At 37.1% G+C, this 16,782-nt stretch overlaps 1 protein-coding gene across 6 annotated transcripts in view; it reads right to left on the reverse strand.

Annotated features, from left to right (window-relative positions):
- Positions 1 to 4,177: 4,177 nt before the first annotated feature.
- Positions 4,178 to 16,782, reverse strand: part of si:dkey-237h12.3 (teneurin-3) — a 117,077-nt gene continuing 104,472 nt past the window's right edge. For all 6 annotated transcript variants that reach the window (XM_051918323.1, XM_051918327.1, XM_051918326.1 and 3 more), the window contains 8 exons: positions 15,570 to 15,724; positions 13,306 to 14,186; positions 11,541 to 11,716; positions 11,192 to 11,427; positions 10,336 to 10,632; positions 6,936 to 8,547; positions 6,664 to 6,794; positions 4,178 to 5,794 (listed from right to left, as the gene is read on the reverse strand). In XM_051918323.1, coding sequence (XP_051774283.1) covers positions 5,042 to 5,794; positions 6,664 to 6,794; positions 6,936 to 8,547; positions 10,336 to 10,632; positions 11,192 to 11,427; positions 11,541 to 11,716; positions 13,306 to 14,186; positions 15,570 to 15,724 — 4,241 coding nt within the window. In that variant the 3' untranslated portion in view covers positions 4,178 to 5,041. The remainder of the gene's footprint in view (positions 5,795 to 6,663; positions 6,795 to 6,935; positions 8,548 to 10,335; positions 10,633 to 11,191; positions 11,428 to 11,540; positions 11,717 to 13,305; positions 14,187 to 15,569; positions 15,725 to 16,782) is intronic.

Consider the following 16,782-nt stretch of genomic DNA (forward strand, 5'->3'; position numbering starts at 1 on the left):
CTGCAATCTGTCATTAACGTTACACAAGAACAAAAGAAAATCACTCACTGAATAACTTTTCCAACTTTAATAAGGACTAATCTATATTTTAATTATAAAAGGAAAACAATGCAGTGTTATTTACATTTGATTACATTTTCTGTTCAGTTTCTGTATTTATTTGTGCTATTACTAATTTGTTTATTTGTTCTTATTTAATTACTGACTGTTTACTTGTCTTTAATAATGTTCGAAATTTATATTAGTTAGTCCAGTTGTTTTTTCTGTGGTATTTTTGTTAAGACTATGGGCAAAAGTTATTTGTGTAATTGTTCTTTTGGCTGCTTATTTTTGTTTTGTAGGCTGCTGATATTTGCTCATGTAATTCAGCTGTAACAAAATGTTTAGCCAAAAGATGCAGAATAAATATGTTTGATATCTAAATGTTTGACTTTTTTTTTTTTTTACCTTACTGGAACTGTTTATAGAGTCTTTATCTTGATCTGCCTATGTGTTGTGTGTAAATATACATACTTTTCAGCTGAATTGTGGGTGACAGGTGACTCTGGCTAGCCAGAACAGATTGTGAAAGGTTAGAGGGTTTGGAATGAGAGTCAGGGGATCCAATGTGTGTGTGTGTCAGAGACAGACAGCAGGCTTGTCTTTGTGTGGTAGAGTGTCTTGTGTCCTTGTAAACACACTGCTCGCTCGGGCACCAGTGTGCTGATATTGAGCGGTCTGTGACAAGGATTGGCCGTCACTGTCTTCACACCTTTTGAAAAGAGTTGGCTAATCCATCAAATCTGCCACTTGAGGCATAAGCAACAAAAAATGGCTGTTGGAGGCAACAGTATATGGAATTGAGTGACCTTCATAAACCGGTTTTATTTTAGGGATTCAATAAAACTGGGTGGGAATGAGCTAAAATGTCTCAGACCAAGTAAAATGAATCAACCCATTAGGAAGTATGTTTGCTGGGACTTAATTGTGCATAAACGTAGTGTTTGAGGGCAGTGTTAATCAGGAGCCGGGGCTGAACAGCATGGTGCATCGTGGATTAAACCAAAAAACGGAGACCATGGATAATACGGGTGATCCAGGGAAGGTTTTTCCTCAGTGCATTTGCATATCATTAGCATGCACTGCACTAAAACAACACAGTTGTGTTGGTGGCATCATCAGACCTTGCCTTGCTCACTCATGCTTAGTAAATATGATGGCAATTTCCTAAAGGAAGTCCATTGTTTCTTTTAAATATATATTTAAAAATCCACAATGGTTATAATAATTTATGCCATTATGCTTTCCATTAAATAGGCCTTCATCCCAGCTTCAATTAATTCATTTGAGAATGGGGTTTGCTACGTGTCTCTCTAGCTTTTCAGTAGAATATATTTTGCCATCGTGGGACCCGCAGAAAGCTCCAGCTCAAAAAGAGGCTTTACGTAACGCCTCACTTTAAAAAAAAGTACAGCCGTGTTATGTAATCTCATGTTCCACTTTACCCTCTTGCTATAGAATTGATAAAGTTCCTGCTGTGTTAATATTTATAGTTGTTCACAGTCATGAATAGGGTTCAGATACCTACTTAAAAATAAATATTGTTTGTAATATTTTTAGGTTATGTAATCCGTATGAAACGTGCATATAGGCGCATCCTACTGCGGAGATGATGAGTCAGCATCGTCACTGCAGCAGAAGATACAGAAAACACAAGTTTATCAGTTTTTCCCCAACACATTCATAAACATTACTTCTGCCGGTGCGCTGTGGCAAGCTTTATGCATGCGTTTGAACGCTGATTAGGCTATGTAGGCATTAAAGGTACAATATGTAAAATTTTTGCCATAAAATATTCAAAAACCACTGAGCCAGTGTTCTATAATTTGTTCAGTTGAGTACTTAAAATATCCCAAATGTTTCCAACTATTTGTAAATCGTGAGAAAATCGCGATTTTAACCAAGGATACGGGACGTGTCCGGGAGTCGCCTGTCAATGGCGTCATATCTGCGCTATCCTCGGTTTCCGGTTTTATTTTGTAGAAACCATGGAAACACCAAAGACGTTTTAATATGTTACATGTTTTATTAGACAAGGGAACAACTGTTTGGTTACGTATATAGACAGGAAATGAATTATTGTTATATAGCTCAACATGTTTAGTCTTATTGTTTATATCTAGTTTTCTTGATTTTTCAAGAGTACCGTGCTTTTACCATGCCTCAGAGAAAAACTGTTTTGTCAAGTAGCTAATACAGCATTTTCTCCATCATACAATACGTTTTAAAATTAATTTCATGCCATTTATCAACACAAGCCATCCAGCATTTATTATTCTAAAATCGATCTAGCTTACTGCAGTGTGTGTAGCAAGTATGTAAGTATAAATACAAATATATACGTATTTAAGTCCTCAAGTGTTTCACAGCACGTACCGTTATAACATAATTTTCAACACAAATCAAATATATCTAATATGATAAACAGCGTTGTGTTACCTCATACGCTTGACCGGAAGAAACGAAAGCATCGACTGCGGCATAATAAGAGCTCCACTGCTCGCGAGGCGTGTGTCGCGTTGGTCTCTCATTAGCAATCGCTCCAGCGGCCTCGTTCAGCTCCAACAGCACTCGCTCTGCTTCATACTTTCATACAACAGTAACATTAACAATCTCATCCATGAATATGATTTCTGCCCGAGTCCCGTGCCGATTCTTTTCCACTGACTGTGAGGTGAAGACGACATCTCCCAAGAATCTGCGTTTCAAACTCTGCTACGCCTTTGTTTTGAATAGGCGACCTCTAGTGGCGAAAAATTACATATTGTAGCCTTTAAAGGCTCTTTAATATGATTTATATGGTTTATTAATAAATGTAGTAGTTCATTTTAAGTTATTACATGGCCCTCTGGAAAACTAGATTCTGACTGAACTTGCGGCATTCATTACTTCTGAATATTCGCTGTCATCTATGGGTCTACCAACAACACAAACAAATCCATTTAACACTGAATTTTTCTGAGCACATTTTCGCCATTTGTTTGAATGAAACAAGACTGAATGACTTTTTCAGTTAAAAAAGTGTATCATTCATGTAATGAAGTGCACTTATTGTTGGATTTTTCAATGTGAAAGTGTGAAAAGAAATGAAGGTTAGCACTAGATTTCTCTTTAGACAAGCAGAGCTAGTCTTTTTACAGGTTCAAAGATCATACGTCTGCTTGCTTTTTAAAAGCTGAAATTGAAAAGTAGGGTTTTTTTGTTTTGTTTTTTTCTTTATTATTGAGTGTGCTTAATAACCATATATTTACATTATATACATTTATAATTAGTTGATTCTGAATCAAATTATATCACTTCTTTCCTGCCTGAATAAACTCTGTTGCTGTCTGCACATCCAGACGTTTCCACTTTGCCTGATCATCATTATTAGTCTGAGTGCTTGAATAAATCATGAACATTTGCAGCTGACCAAGGAATATGTTAACTTTAAAAATGATATCTGCAAGAGGACACTGTAATGTCAGTGTTGTGATCATCACTCATTAGATGGATTGTGTTTCATGTTTCCCTGTGCATCCTAGACACCTGAATGAGAAAACATCTTTTTTTTTATGATCTCAGATTTAGCAGATTTAGTTAAACACTGCAATTAACACATCATATATAGATACGTTTTATGATGAACCAAACCATTTTTAAACAGTCTGTGCCAGAAGGTTATTGTAGAAATCACATGATAGAGGATGTACAGGTTTCAATGACTTGGCAAGCAAATTTTCATGCTCTGTGGTCCCGTCTCTTCTGCCTTTGATCACTCATTAATCAGATTTTACACAGAAAGCAATTATAAATTTAAGTTAATATTTAGGGATTACCATTAGTCTACCCACAATTGCCAAAGCAGATGAAAGTGAGTTTTACTCATGACTCATACAGTCTTGCTTTTGATTAAAGTGAATTCACATTACCTCTCATGTCTAACTTCAGAGTGCCACAGCGCAATTAGTTCAGCAGTAAACTGCAATTTAGTTTAGCTAGTGGACAGTTTATTTATTTATTTTTTTACAAAGTTTAGTCATTATTGTTTTGCCAAGGTTTATTTGTCCATGAAACTAGGCCAAAGTGTATCATGCTCTTGATAAACCTGATTTTAATTTGATATGTGCTCAAAGAAATAAAAAACTGTCAAAAATAAGTAATTTTATCATTTATTTTCTTTTAAGTACAAACAATTTTCATAAATATTTCCCTTGGGACCTGTAACCAAATGAGCAAATAATTGCTTTTAATTTTAAAAATATGCAGGTAAACACTCATTTACATAAATACAGACATTTACATATTTTCTGTGCTGTGCTGCCATTTTATTCATTATATGTACAGTTTATTCATTTAATGTATGACGTAAAATGACTGCAAATCAAACTGTCAAATGTCATTTATAAAACAATGTTTTTGTAACAAAGTAGAACCAGACATAAATAAAAAATAACAAAAATTAGGAGTTTTCATTGCAAATGACATGACTGCCAACAAAAGCATTTTTTTCCCATTATGATATTCATGAAATGTACATTGAAGAGAGACAAATCTGAATAAATATAAAAATATTACAGTGTATAGCTGGCTACAATAAACCACCTGACATCAAATGTGGTATTTTTGCAGTGGTACAGTGATATGCATATGTAAACATTTTCATTTTCCAAAAGGTATGTTGCTTTTCTCTTTAGCGATATATTTGAATAGTGCCTGTAAAAATGAATAATTAATAAATAGTTAAATAAAGATATCAACAACTCTATGAATCTGGCCTGTTTCTTGATGCTGTTAAGTTCATAATTTCATTGTGCTCCACAACTGTAACCTTGTTAAGGCCTTTAATAGGTTTTGAGAAAGCACAATGATTCACAACGCACAGCGTTGTTTTAATGCTGTTTTTCCCCCCTAGGATGTACTCTTCTTATTAGACTAGGAGTAGTAGAGAGAATGTAATAAATGTGTCCGCTTAACTTATTCTTCGATTACAAATTGCACAGAGTGGTTGTGGCTAAGTTCACTACCTTTTGCCAATCTCATTTTGTCTGAGGAACTGAATGTTGTTGACACTGTCGGCTAGCTCAGGATACTGCTCTACTGACAGCACGTAGTATCCGTCGTAGCCTTGCACCCGTCCGGTGCTGAGAAGCTGCCTCTTCTCTCCCTCGGTCCATAGTCGGGATCCTTCCTCTCCGTTTCGTACCCGCTGCTGCTCACGTGCCCATGTGATGGTGAGGGCCCTCTGTCGGGCCATCTCTAAAACACGCACTCGTTCCTCATCCAGGGATGCCCCGTAGCGCACGTGCAAGGTGAGAGCACCTCGCTGAAACTCTACATCTGCGAAGCGCCGGGTGCGGCCACCTAGCACAGCTGTGGACTGTGACACCGTTACATTCACTGCATTCTCAAGTTCTTTTCGTCCGCTAGTAAGCCGCAGCGCTGCCAGGTCTGCTTCAGGAGAATTCATTTTAACAAAGAAGTGCGTGTCTCTGCCATCCACAATAAAGTGCAAGTCTTTCAAGTAAAGGGCGCCATTGAGGATGTTGGCTACCTTGACGCAATCCTCATTAGCCAGGCTTAGTGCACGAGTTATCACGATGCCCTTGTAAAGGGCCAGCATGATCCCACGACCTATCAATGAATCGCTTGAGGCAAACCACAGCCAGGGTTTATCAGCCCTTTGGCTATGGCCGAACTCGACCTGTGGCAGATCCCCAAATGTTAAAAATGCTTCAGCTTGTCGAATGACGTGCTGCTGGACTGCAAAGCTGACCTACAAAAGAAGATGATAAACAATTTACAGAAACATGTAGCTATAGTAACTAGAGTTCCATTCCAAGAATTGTTTTTTCAAAGAGATTCTCCAAGATCTAAAAAAAGGGCGATTAGTTAGTTAAAAAAATGTAGATTTATTTTAAGAACATTTCTTTTTGGAATAAAAAAATGTGAAAAAACATAGCTTTTATTGATTTTATTATTCTAAAATATTCATAAAATATTATTAATTATATAAATTCACCATTATTTGAATATATAATGGTACAAAAAATGAATTGGGGGAACCAACGATTCAATGGCCCATTCATAAAGAGAGTCATTTACTTCATTCCTGAATGAATCAGCTGTCTGAACAAATCGAATAAATGAAAGACTGACTTGCTCATTTAGACATTTACCACCACCTACTTGGCAGTTTTAGTTTATTTTTTAGAGTATTATTTCATAAAAAAAAAAGTCATATTCCAAATTAATTTAAAAAAAAAACAACAACATTAAAAGTGCTGTATAGTTTACTCAAAAATGAAAATTCTGTCATCATTTACCCTCATGGTCTCATAGCCTAAAAGTTGTAATAAATGTGTAATAAGTGTGTAATAAATTCTATGTTGAATCAAATATAATATTTCTTTCTAAAAGTACTTTTTGTAATGTCTATTTGATGCTTTTCTCATTTAATAATGAGACACAATAATGACTTTAAACGATCTTTCTCAGCCAAATTTGATGTGCGATTAATTTGAGATGAATTAATTGCCAAATCGTGTAATTAATTAAATAAAAAATTTTAATCGCTTGACAGCCCTAAATATAATAAAAATAACAAAACTATTATGTGAAGTTATCCATCTAAAATAAACTTACTGTCAGGTCATCCCACACTTGACTTTTGGCCAGTTCGTATGAGGCTTGTGTCATCTCAGAAATGGGGATGGGGAAACCAGGGATACTATTATGGAGATGGAACCCAAATGTGACCAGCCAGCTGTTTACATCTGTAGAAAATATCAATGAATAAATTTAAAATCTAGTCATAATTTGCAATGGGGGGAAATGTGCAATATATAGCAGATATATTACTTGCAGAAGTTATTTTAAGATGCAGATACTGTAGATGCAGTGAATCCGTGCCCTACCTGTTAAGTAGTCTCTAACTTTCTGCACTTTACTTATTGGGTTGTTGTTTCGGAACATGTAGAGATTGAAAGGTCCTGGGTTCTTGCTGATTTTCTCCCACAGCATGAAGTCAGGTGAGGTCCAGCGACCCGACATGATGTCATAATCCCGCACTCCAAAATGAAGCAGTTTTGTTAGAGGGTCATAAAGTCCTCCATGAAACCCAATCACCAGCTGGATGTCAGGATTGGAGTCTGAGTAGACCTCACCATAGGCCGTATAATGAACTTGCTTGAGGAGGATGCCATCACTGCCAAAGACAGCCAGTGGTGATCCTATGTTATCACAGGCTATGTAGAACTCTGCTCCACTGCTGATCTCCATTGCAAACAAGTGTCCTTGCAGGTCATAGTATAAAGAGGTAATCTGTGAGCTTGAATGGTTGTAGACATGTGTTATCCTGCTAGGGTAGCTCAGATCAGCATAGAAGAACTGCAGATGTTGTCCCATGCTGGACTTTGTGGACACTCTTCTTCCCAAACCATCGTATCGGTACTGGACGGACCACCCGGTGGATTTACTGTAGACACGTTCTAGGTGGCCGTTGGAGTTGTATTGGAAGATCTCAGGACCTCTCTGGCGGAGATACCCATCTTCGTCCAACTCGTACTGCAGGTCCCCAAGACGAGTTAAACGGTCTCGTAGGTCATATCGTAGAGGCATGATTCGTGCACTGTTTGCTGGACTCAGTAGGTGTATGTTACCGTTTAAGTCATAGCTGTAGCGCCATGTCATTTTCTCATTGAGGTAGACGGTCTGCAGCTGCCCGTCCACGTCATATTCATAGCTATACTTGGTGGCATTGGCGAACGGGCCAATCTTGATCTCCCGCTTGGTGACTCGGCCCATATCGTCATACTGGACTGTGATCCAGAAGAGCAGAGAACGAAAGAGTTCATACTGAATTTCTCGGACCCGACCGTGCCCATCAAAGTGTTTGGTGTAAGTCATGACAGAGGTGGAGATGATCTGGTTGATGTCGTAATAGATGACACCAAACTTGCCGAACTGCTCCACCTTCCCTGAGATGTCATCATACTGATAGAGGTCAATGGGCAGCGGGGTCTCATTGATAACCCCCTGAACGCTTGTTACACGCAGACTACTGTCGTAAGCATAGTCGAAGCGAGCGTTTACCATCCCGTCCTCGCTGAAGCGGTAGATCTGCCGGTCTACCAGTGGGCCGAGCTGCCTGTATCTAATGGTGCATATAAAACCCTCACTCTGCAGATTGACTGTCTTCAGCACACCTGCCGTCTCATCGTAGGTGAAGCTGACACGAGTGCTGTCGTACAGAACTTCCGAGAGTTTGTTGTGCCAGCGATACCGGTAAAGGACTCTACGCCCCGTGCCCAGCTGCACCACTCTCAGGAGCCTCCCGTCCTCACTGTAATCCACGGCGACAGAAGCATTACTCTCAGGCATATGGTAAAGGTTGCGGTAGTAAGACACAGAGCGTATGGTCTCCATAGCATAGCGTGCCACACTGGGCATAGTGACCGCAGAAAGGCCTCCCTGTGGGTCATATTCAAAGACGTACTGCCGCTGACTCGCCAGTATCAGGACCGTTGACTAGAACGAGAGAAAAACATACCTTGCATAAATCAAGATGAATGAAAAAGAACTAGTTTAATCTTCACACTTGTTGGATCTTACTAGGATCCAAGACTTTATGCGACTTAAAAGGGATAGTTCATCCAAAAATTAAAATTCTTCAACATTTACTGGCCTTCATTTCAATTGATATCCATGTTTTTTTGTTTTTTTTTGTTCCTTTTTGTGGAAAACAAAATTACATTTTGCTAAATATCCAAGCTGTTCTTTTCCATACAATTAAGATGCTGACCAACTTCCAAATAAAATAAAATAAAATAAAATAAAAAAATAAAATTTAAGAGACAAAAAGGTTCTAGCATGTCTTGTGACTCATCATATATATCTTGTTTTCTAGCAACAACATCTCTCCATTTTTTTTTTCTTTTCCCCACGGAAGACAAAAAATCAAGTGTAGGGTGTGTAAACCCCTTTATTTTTCAGTATATACTGTTCAAATTTATTTATTTATTTATTTATTTTTAAAGACATGAATACTTTTATTCAGCAAGAATGCATAAAAAATAAAAAGTGACAGTAAATATATTTGTTACAAAATATTTCTATTTCAAATAAACGCTGTTCTTTTGAACTTTCTATTCAAAGAATCCTGAAAAAAGTATCACTATTTCCACAAAAAAAGCAGCACAACTGTATCAAACATTGATGTTAATAAATGTTTCTGAGCACCAAATCAGCATATTAAAAGATTTCTGAAGGATCATGTGACACTAGAGAGTGGAGTAATGGTTGCTTTGCCATCCCAGAAAAAAAATCCATGTTGAAATTAGAAGGTAAATTAAATGCTTGGAAAATAGATATACAAGACTACATGCTTGGACAAGAAAGGTACACTATATTATCTATCTATCTATCTATCTATATATATATATCTATATCTATATCTATATATATATATATATATATATATATATATATATATTTAGGAATGTCCAAAAATCCCAAACTTCTGGAAGGAGGTGATAAAATGTCTGTCAGATATGTTTAACAATTTGAATGTTTAACTCTGTGTTCTTGGAATTTATCCGATGGACTTTATAAAAACACTGAAACAAACTAAACTTCTGGACTTTAGATGTCTTCAATCCAGGAAAATCCACAACATTATGTTACAAGAGTATGGATGCTCTTATCTTTGAAAATGTGGGTAAGGGAGATATCAGACTGCATTGGGCTGGAAAGATGACTTTCTGCTTGCTAAGGGCAAGCAGAAAGACTTTGTTCAGCTATGGGAACCATATATGAACATTATGAAAACTGGAAATGTAGGCTATACTTGAAAAGAAATAGTAAACAATGTTATTTATTTATTTATTTCAATGCAAGCTGAGTGAATATGTATGGGATGTGTTGTGTAATGTTTTGGTTTCCAAAACAAGTTTATTTTGTTATTGTATTCTTCTTTGATGTGATGTTATAAAACAAGGCAATGATAATAAACATATTGGAAAAAACTAAAGAAAATAAATTTCAATAAATTTCAATACATTTTAAATTGTAATAATATTTTAAAATATTACTGTTTTTACTGTATTTTTGATATAGAAAAAAATGCAGTCTTGGTGAGCATAAGGGACTTCTTTCAAAAACATAAAAAAACACCCCAAAACTTTTGAAGAGCAGTATGTGTGTGTGTACTGTATATGGTGGTAAGCAGTGTACACGTGACAGAGTCAACTGACAGAAACTCTTGATGTATACTGTATATTACATATATCACTAAAAGCAATTTCCGCTGGCCATTACCTTCTCCAGATACGTGTAGCTCCAAGTCTTCCCATCAGGGAATGTCCTGGAAAGCAGACGGCCTTGTCCATCATACTCTACCCTCTCTGAGACAGAGCCCCAGTGTATGGCACTCAACTGCCCATTGCTATTGCGAGTGAGGTTGACAGGAAGCAGCTTGCTACTTGGCATCCAGAGAGTGGGCTGACCTGCTGTGTCATAACCAATCTTCAAAAGAAATTTACGGTGATCATCATAGATCTTTTCAATCCTCAGGGCTCGGTCATAATCAACAGACAAAATGTTCCGTCCATTTACCTTGAAGTGCAGGCAGAGAAGAGACACAAAATTGGTATGGCAACAGTAAAATGGCAGAAAATTTACTAGAAAATTGGCAGATTTTTTTTTTTTATGTCAGTTGCCTTAGTTTCCATTAGAAAGTTTGACTTGAATCTTTGTGTGAAGATGAGTCTCATGATTAATAGTTTAACTTTATAAAACTAAGTGACTCAGTGTCACTTTCAAACTATTAAATCATCTTCCAATGTAGTCAACATCGATTTCAGAATAGAATTGTTTTGCCACTGTAAAAGTGTCATTTTTGTACTCTTAGATCAGCCGGGTGCCATCTTAATGTCAAATTTATTTAAATTGCAAGAATTCACATCTAAATAAAAATATAGCAAGAAATCTTGCATGATTTTTGACTATTATGTCAAAGTAGAACCTCAAGACAGATGTCAAATGCTTGGTGTTTAAATAAGGCTAATAGATTTAAGAATGAAATTGTCTTGTGGTTATTTTCAATGAAATTAGATTCTTAGGCTTTTTTTTAAACCTATTTCTTTCTCATCTGTAATTAGACTTCGGTACATACTCGTAATTTGCGTCCAAATACTGTGACCTTAGTCCTCGTCTGCTCTTTACGAAAGCGCCACTCCACCAAGTTTTGGCCGCTGTCATCAGGTAGGGTCATATTTCTCCGTGCCAGTGTAGGGGAAGATGCACCAGCCAGAATATGTGGCTCGGTCTGGTAGTGAGTGTTCATTCCATTGGCATACAGAATCCATAAGGAGTGGTCGTAACCAATGACATAGTTGTTCTTCAGCTGATCTGCAAAATAAAGAAGTCAACATAAATTAGCAGAAAGGCTAGAATATTTTTAAATGCAAGAGAATGAGAATGCAAGTGTATCTATTTGATTTGTCTGTTTACAAAAGGGTTACCTTGGTGTAATGTGAGGACGTTCTGAATCGCTGACTGGTTTGTCGTTATGGTTGCAGCTTCATCTCGTTCAAAACTTTCTCTTTCTACTGTAGAAACAGTATCCATGTCATAGGCCAGACTGGTCACCACTCCAGTAGGAAAGGTTACATTGGTCAGTCGTCCCTCTGTGTCATAGCTGAAATAGAGAGTGATATTAAGGGTTAGTTCACCCAAAAATGAAAAAATTCCCATAATTTACTCACCCTCAAGCCATCCTGGGTGTATATGACTTTCTTCTTTCAGCCAAACACAATCTGAATTATATTAAAAAATATCCTGGCTCTTTCAAGCTTTATAATGGGAGTGAATGGTGCCATTTTTTGAACCCAAAAAGGTGCATCCGTGCATCCATCCACGAGAGGTGTCAAAGCTTACGCTACTCCTACATCCTACGTAATATGCCGGAGTCTCTCATGAACATGCGGATGGACGTTAATGGAAGCTAGTGATTACAGTTTATAAAGTTATAATTATGGATATTACAAAACAGCATCGCTTCACTTCAGAAGGCCTTTATTAACCCCCTGGAGTCGTATGTATTACTTTTATGATGGATGGATGGATACACTTTTTTAGGCTTAAAAAAAAGTGGTACCATGCACTCCCCATTATAAAGCTTGGAAGAGCAAGGATATGTTTTAATATAGCAGATTGTGTTTGGCTGAAAGAAGAAAGTTATGTACACCTATGATGGCTTAAGGGTGAGTAAATTATGGGATAATTTTCATTTTCGGGTGAACTAACCCTTTAATGTAATCCATTTGAATAAGTACTGGTTTATCTGAGAGGGTTTTAGAAAATACTTTTTTTTTTTTTTTTGCATTGTCCTAATGCCAAGATAACCTTTAAACTTCTAATAATATATATTTTTTAAACTCTTTTAAACTTTCATGCACAGTTTTGTCAATCCAACACTTAAAGTTTGTCTTGATGAACTGTTCTTTTTAATATTACACAAATATAGCATTTGTCATTTTTTTCATTTCATTCTATTTTAATTTTAGTTCATTATATTTAATTTGATAACTGTTACCTCAATTCAAGTTCAGAAATTGAAGTGAAGTTTAAAAGGCATTTTAATTATACAGTTATATAGCCATTCAGTTATGCTGTTTAATGTTGCAAACTGGTATTTGTTATCATATTATTTTAATTCATTATCATAAACACACTGATTTGTAGTGCAAATATTTTTATGGTTTACTGAACTTTATTATTCTTGTACTTGTTTACTTATAGCAGCTATTAAATCAGAAGTCTTGCAGATTCATGGGAAATAGCTGTGGTATAAGTTGGATAGTGGTCCCTAGAAATGGTTTAGGTCAGGAATGGGCAACTTCGGTCCTGGAGGGCCACTGTCCTGCAGAGTTTAGCTCTAACCCTGATAAAAACTCACCTGCCTGTAGCTTTCTAGTTATCCTGAAGACCTTGATTAGCTTGTTCAGGTGTGTTTGATTTGGGTTGGAGCTAAACTCTGCAGGACAGTGGCCCTCCTAAATCCCTGGTTTAGGTACTCTTTCAAATGTAAGTCTTGGATTTTTCCCATTTAATATTCACCAGGAAAAAGTTTGATTAATTATAAAAGTAATTTCTAAGGTTGCTGGTTGAGTTACAGGCCGATGCTTAATACTTGTTCAAATCGCTGACCATAAAGTTGAGCAACACTTATAGAGATGTTTGCCCTGCAAGCAAGAGCATCAAGAAGAAACGCTTATACATTCTTACTCATAGAATGTTGTCCATCCATTGGCAGTGCTCTTGGTTGCCAGGAGACCACTGTTGCCATGGTAAGTTAGCAGCACCTGTTCACGCCCCTGTGTGCCAAGGGTCTTCAGCCCACCACTCGAGCCTACAGTTAGCCAAATAACCTGGTTGTCGGGTGCAACGATGCGGACAGGAAGGCGGCTGGCGTCCCTGCGAATCCGTAGCGTGTTCCCATGACGGTCGGCCACTGAGGTCAGATCTCCCTCATTGCTATAACTGAAGTTATATTTGAAGTCTCCAGTGATCAAGTTGGCCGTATGCTGGTGCGTTCCATTACTGTCAAACATGTACACTTCCTGCTCTGCAGACGATGCCACTTCATACAGGCCCATGCTGTTAAGTGCAGGCTTGTTTTTTCCAATGACGCGAATTCGAATGTTTCCCAGGTCGGCTACGTACAGGGTTCCATCCGGGGCTGCCACGAGAGAAGACGGCCCATTCAGCCGAGCGTCTTTAGCGAAGCCGTCACCTGTAAGGTAACAATCACAGTTGACGTCGGTCTTGCAGTCACAGTCTGAAGGCGCCCCCGCCAGGTGAGTGATCTCGCCATCTGCTGCTACGCTACGTATGCGGCTCATCTTCCTCTCGTCTGTCTCCGCGATGTGCAACACTCCACTGAAGGAGACAGCAATGGCGCTTGGGGATTCCAGATGGGTATGTGTGGCTCGCTGTGTTTCTGTCACCAAGATGTCTGTAGAAGGCATGGGGCAATGGAGGGGTCTGCCTGCTGCCACGCTGACCTGCCCCTCCTTAGTGATCCGCAAAACCACGCTGCCATCCAGCACAAACAATGAGTTATCCATCGGGCTAACAGCCAGATCTGTCGGCCATTCTAAAGACACCTAAAGGCAAATGAATGAGGAAAATGCTTTGTTCAAGATGTGTAGATATTATACTTTATATAACTCCACTAAGGCAAAATGTATTCCCTCCATTTTATGATAGACAGACAGTAAAAAATTAGATATTTAATCCTACTCGCTTGGCTGATTAACAAATATGGTATTTTCCCATGTCAGATGCAAATCTACTAACAGGACTTTCAGTAACACTTTAGTATAGGGAACACATATAAACTATTAACTACGACTTTTCCCTCAATAAACTCCTAATTTACTGCTCATTAATAGTTAGTAAGGTAGTTGTTAAGTTTAGGTATTGGGTAGGATTAAGAATGTGAATAAGGTCATGCAGAATAAGGCATTAATATGTGCTTAATAAGTACTAATAAATATCCAATATTCTAGTAATATACAAGCTAATAAGCAACTAGTTAAAAGACCCTAAAATAAAGTGTTACCGAACTTTCAATAGATAATTTGTTAACAATCTTCAGTAAAGTTGTATATGTTAACATTAATGAAATAGATAATGAGAAACAACAATGAACAACGCTGCATTTATGAATCTAGATTAATGGTATTTTCTACATAATGTTATTTTAATACATTAACATTTCAACTTTTATAAACATTAGTTAATGTATTATGAACAAACATGAATGAACTAGTATATTTATGAATTAATATTAACTTAGAATAATAAAATAAATTATTTTAATTTAATGTTTAATTTGAACATGAATTAACTATAAACAATAGTATACTTATAAATTAATATTAACCTTAAATAATGACATATTTTTTAATTTAATCTTTTATTTGAACAAACATGAACTAGAAACAATAGTATATTTATAAATGAATATCAACCCAGAATAATACATTAAATTATTTTTAATAGTTTAATTTAACTTTAAAATGAATGAAATATCAAAAAATATATATATATATTTCTAATTCAATATTAACATATAATAATAAACAATTTTTTATTATTTCATTTTTAATTCTCATTCATTGTTCATGATATTAATGTATAGTGTTAAAAAATAAGCGTATTAACCTAGAATAATAAATTTAAAGAAAGTTTATTTTATTGTAATGTTTCTCTTTAAACAAATTTTGTGTATATCTTTGTCATAGTGTTATGTGTATATGAGTATTATATCGGCAATTGGCCTTCTTTTTTTTTTTCTTACTGTAGATCTCAGCATCAGTATTTGTATAATAAAAAAAAACCCATAACAGCTAATCACTTCATTGCTTCCTAAATCCACAGTATGAAAAACAAACAAGTTAACCAAGACCAAAACTGATTTAGGTCACTCAATGGGTCAGATAAATGGCTTTAGTGTGTCGATTTAAGCATTTTTCACTTTTCACCTGATGGATGTCCATAACTGAGTCGCAGCTCAGAGGTCGAGCAGAGGCAAGGTCATTGGACCCCAGCAGGGTGGAAATGATGCCGTTCGGATCCACCTTCCGTATCACGGTCCCATCCACAAAGTAGATCAGTCCGTTCTTGTCAACGGCAATCCCTGGAGAGAAAAGAGGATGGAACGAAATGTGCAGGTCACACAGCTGTGCTCTTTGCTTGCCTGATCCAGGCAGCGGGTACATGTGTCGTGTTTGGCTTCCCATTATTCAGGTCACTGCAGAAAGCATCGCCCTCAATTATTCACATCTTGCCTCCCACTGCTGAATTATTTCTTAAGGAGAAAGTGGAATAGGATGTATTAGAACATCCCTCCCTCCCTCCCTCCCTCTAGCATTTTTGCCCGTGCTCACTCTCCCTCACTCCGTCTCAGTCAGTCTGTAAGTCTGCTCAAGGTATCTGACAAAAAAGCATGGAGTGGGAAAGCATCAAACCCACTTTTAAAACCCAAATTATGAAAGTGTGGGTTGCTATAGTAACTGCCACTTGGTAAATGCGTGCCTAGCTGAGTGGTAGCATGGAGAGCTTGTGCCTGACGAAAACACAGTGAAGTGAACTGACGTTATGGCAGAAATCTCGGTCCCAACCGAGGAAAATGCATGTATGCATCAATGCTTCTGACTTTTTTATCGTTATAACAGCTAGAATGTAGATCTCTGCACACATCCCATCAATTCAACACATTATGTACCCGTCTACACAGGAAATATGATACCTAATGTATCCATCATTCCGTACATGCATTCATGTGTGAATGACATTTTATTGAAAAACAATGAAAACATCTCTTTTTCTGCATGATGAGATTATATGAAATAGGTTGTCTATATTCTCCAGACAAGTGTGACACTTTATAATTTATGTCGGTGAAGTCACAAAACGTTCAAAGCAGCTTCATCAATCTGTTGTGTCTGGCTCAGTCAAATAATTTAGTACTTATCCTGAGGCTGTCAGTTCCCATTTCCCTCGCTGAGGCGCCAATCAAAAACCTCAGTACATAATACAGTGTTAAAAGCTCACAGAGCATTGGGATGATCTTTCATGTCAATCAAAGCGTGTTGTATGCCTCAGAAGATTCATCTCAACCACTTTAGCAGTTTGAAGGACCCATACTATTTGACTCCTTTCGTGAAAAGAATGCATGGCTCTTTTGATGATCAG

The sequence above is a fragment of the Ctenopharyngodon idella genome, chromosome 14 (genome assembly GCF_019924925.1).
Source record: "Ctenopharyngodon idella isolate HZGC_01 chromosome 14, HZGC01, whole genome shotgun sequence".
Classification (NCBI taxonomy): Eukaryota; Metazoa; Chordata; class Actinopteri; order Cypriniformes; family Xenocyprididae; genus Ctenopharyngodon; species Ctenopharyngodon idella.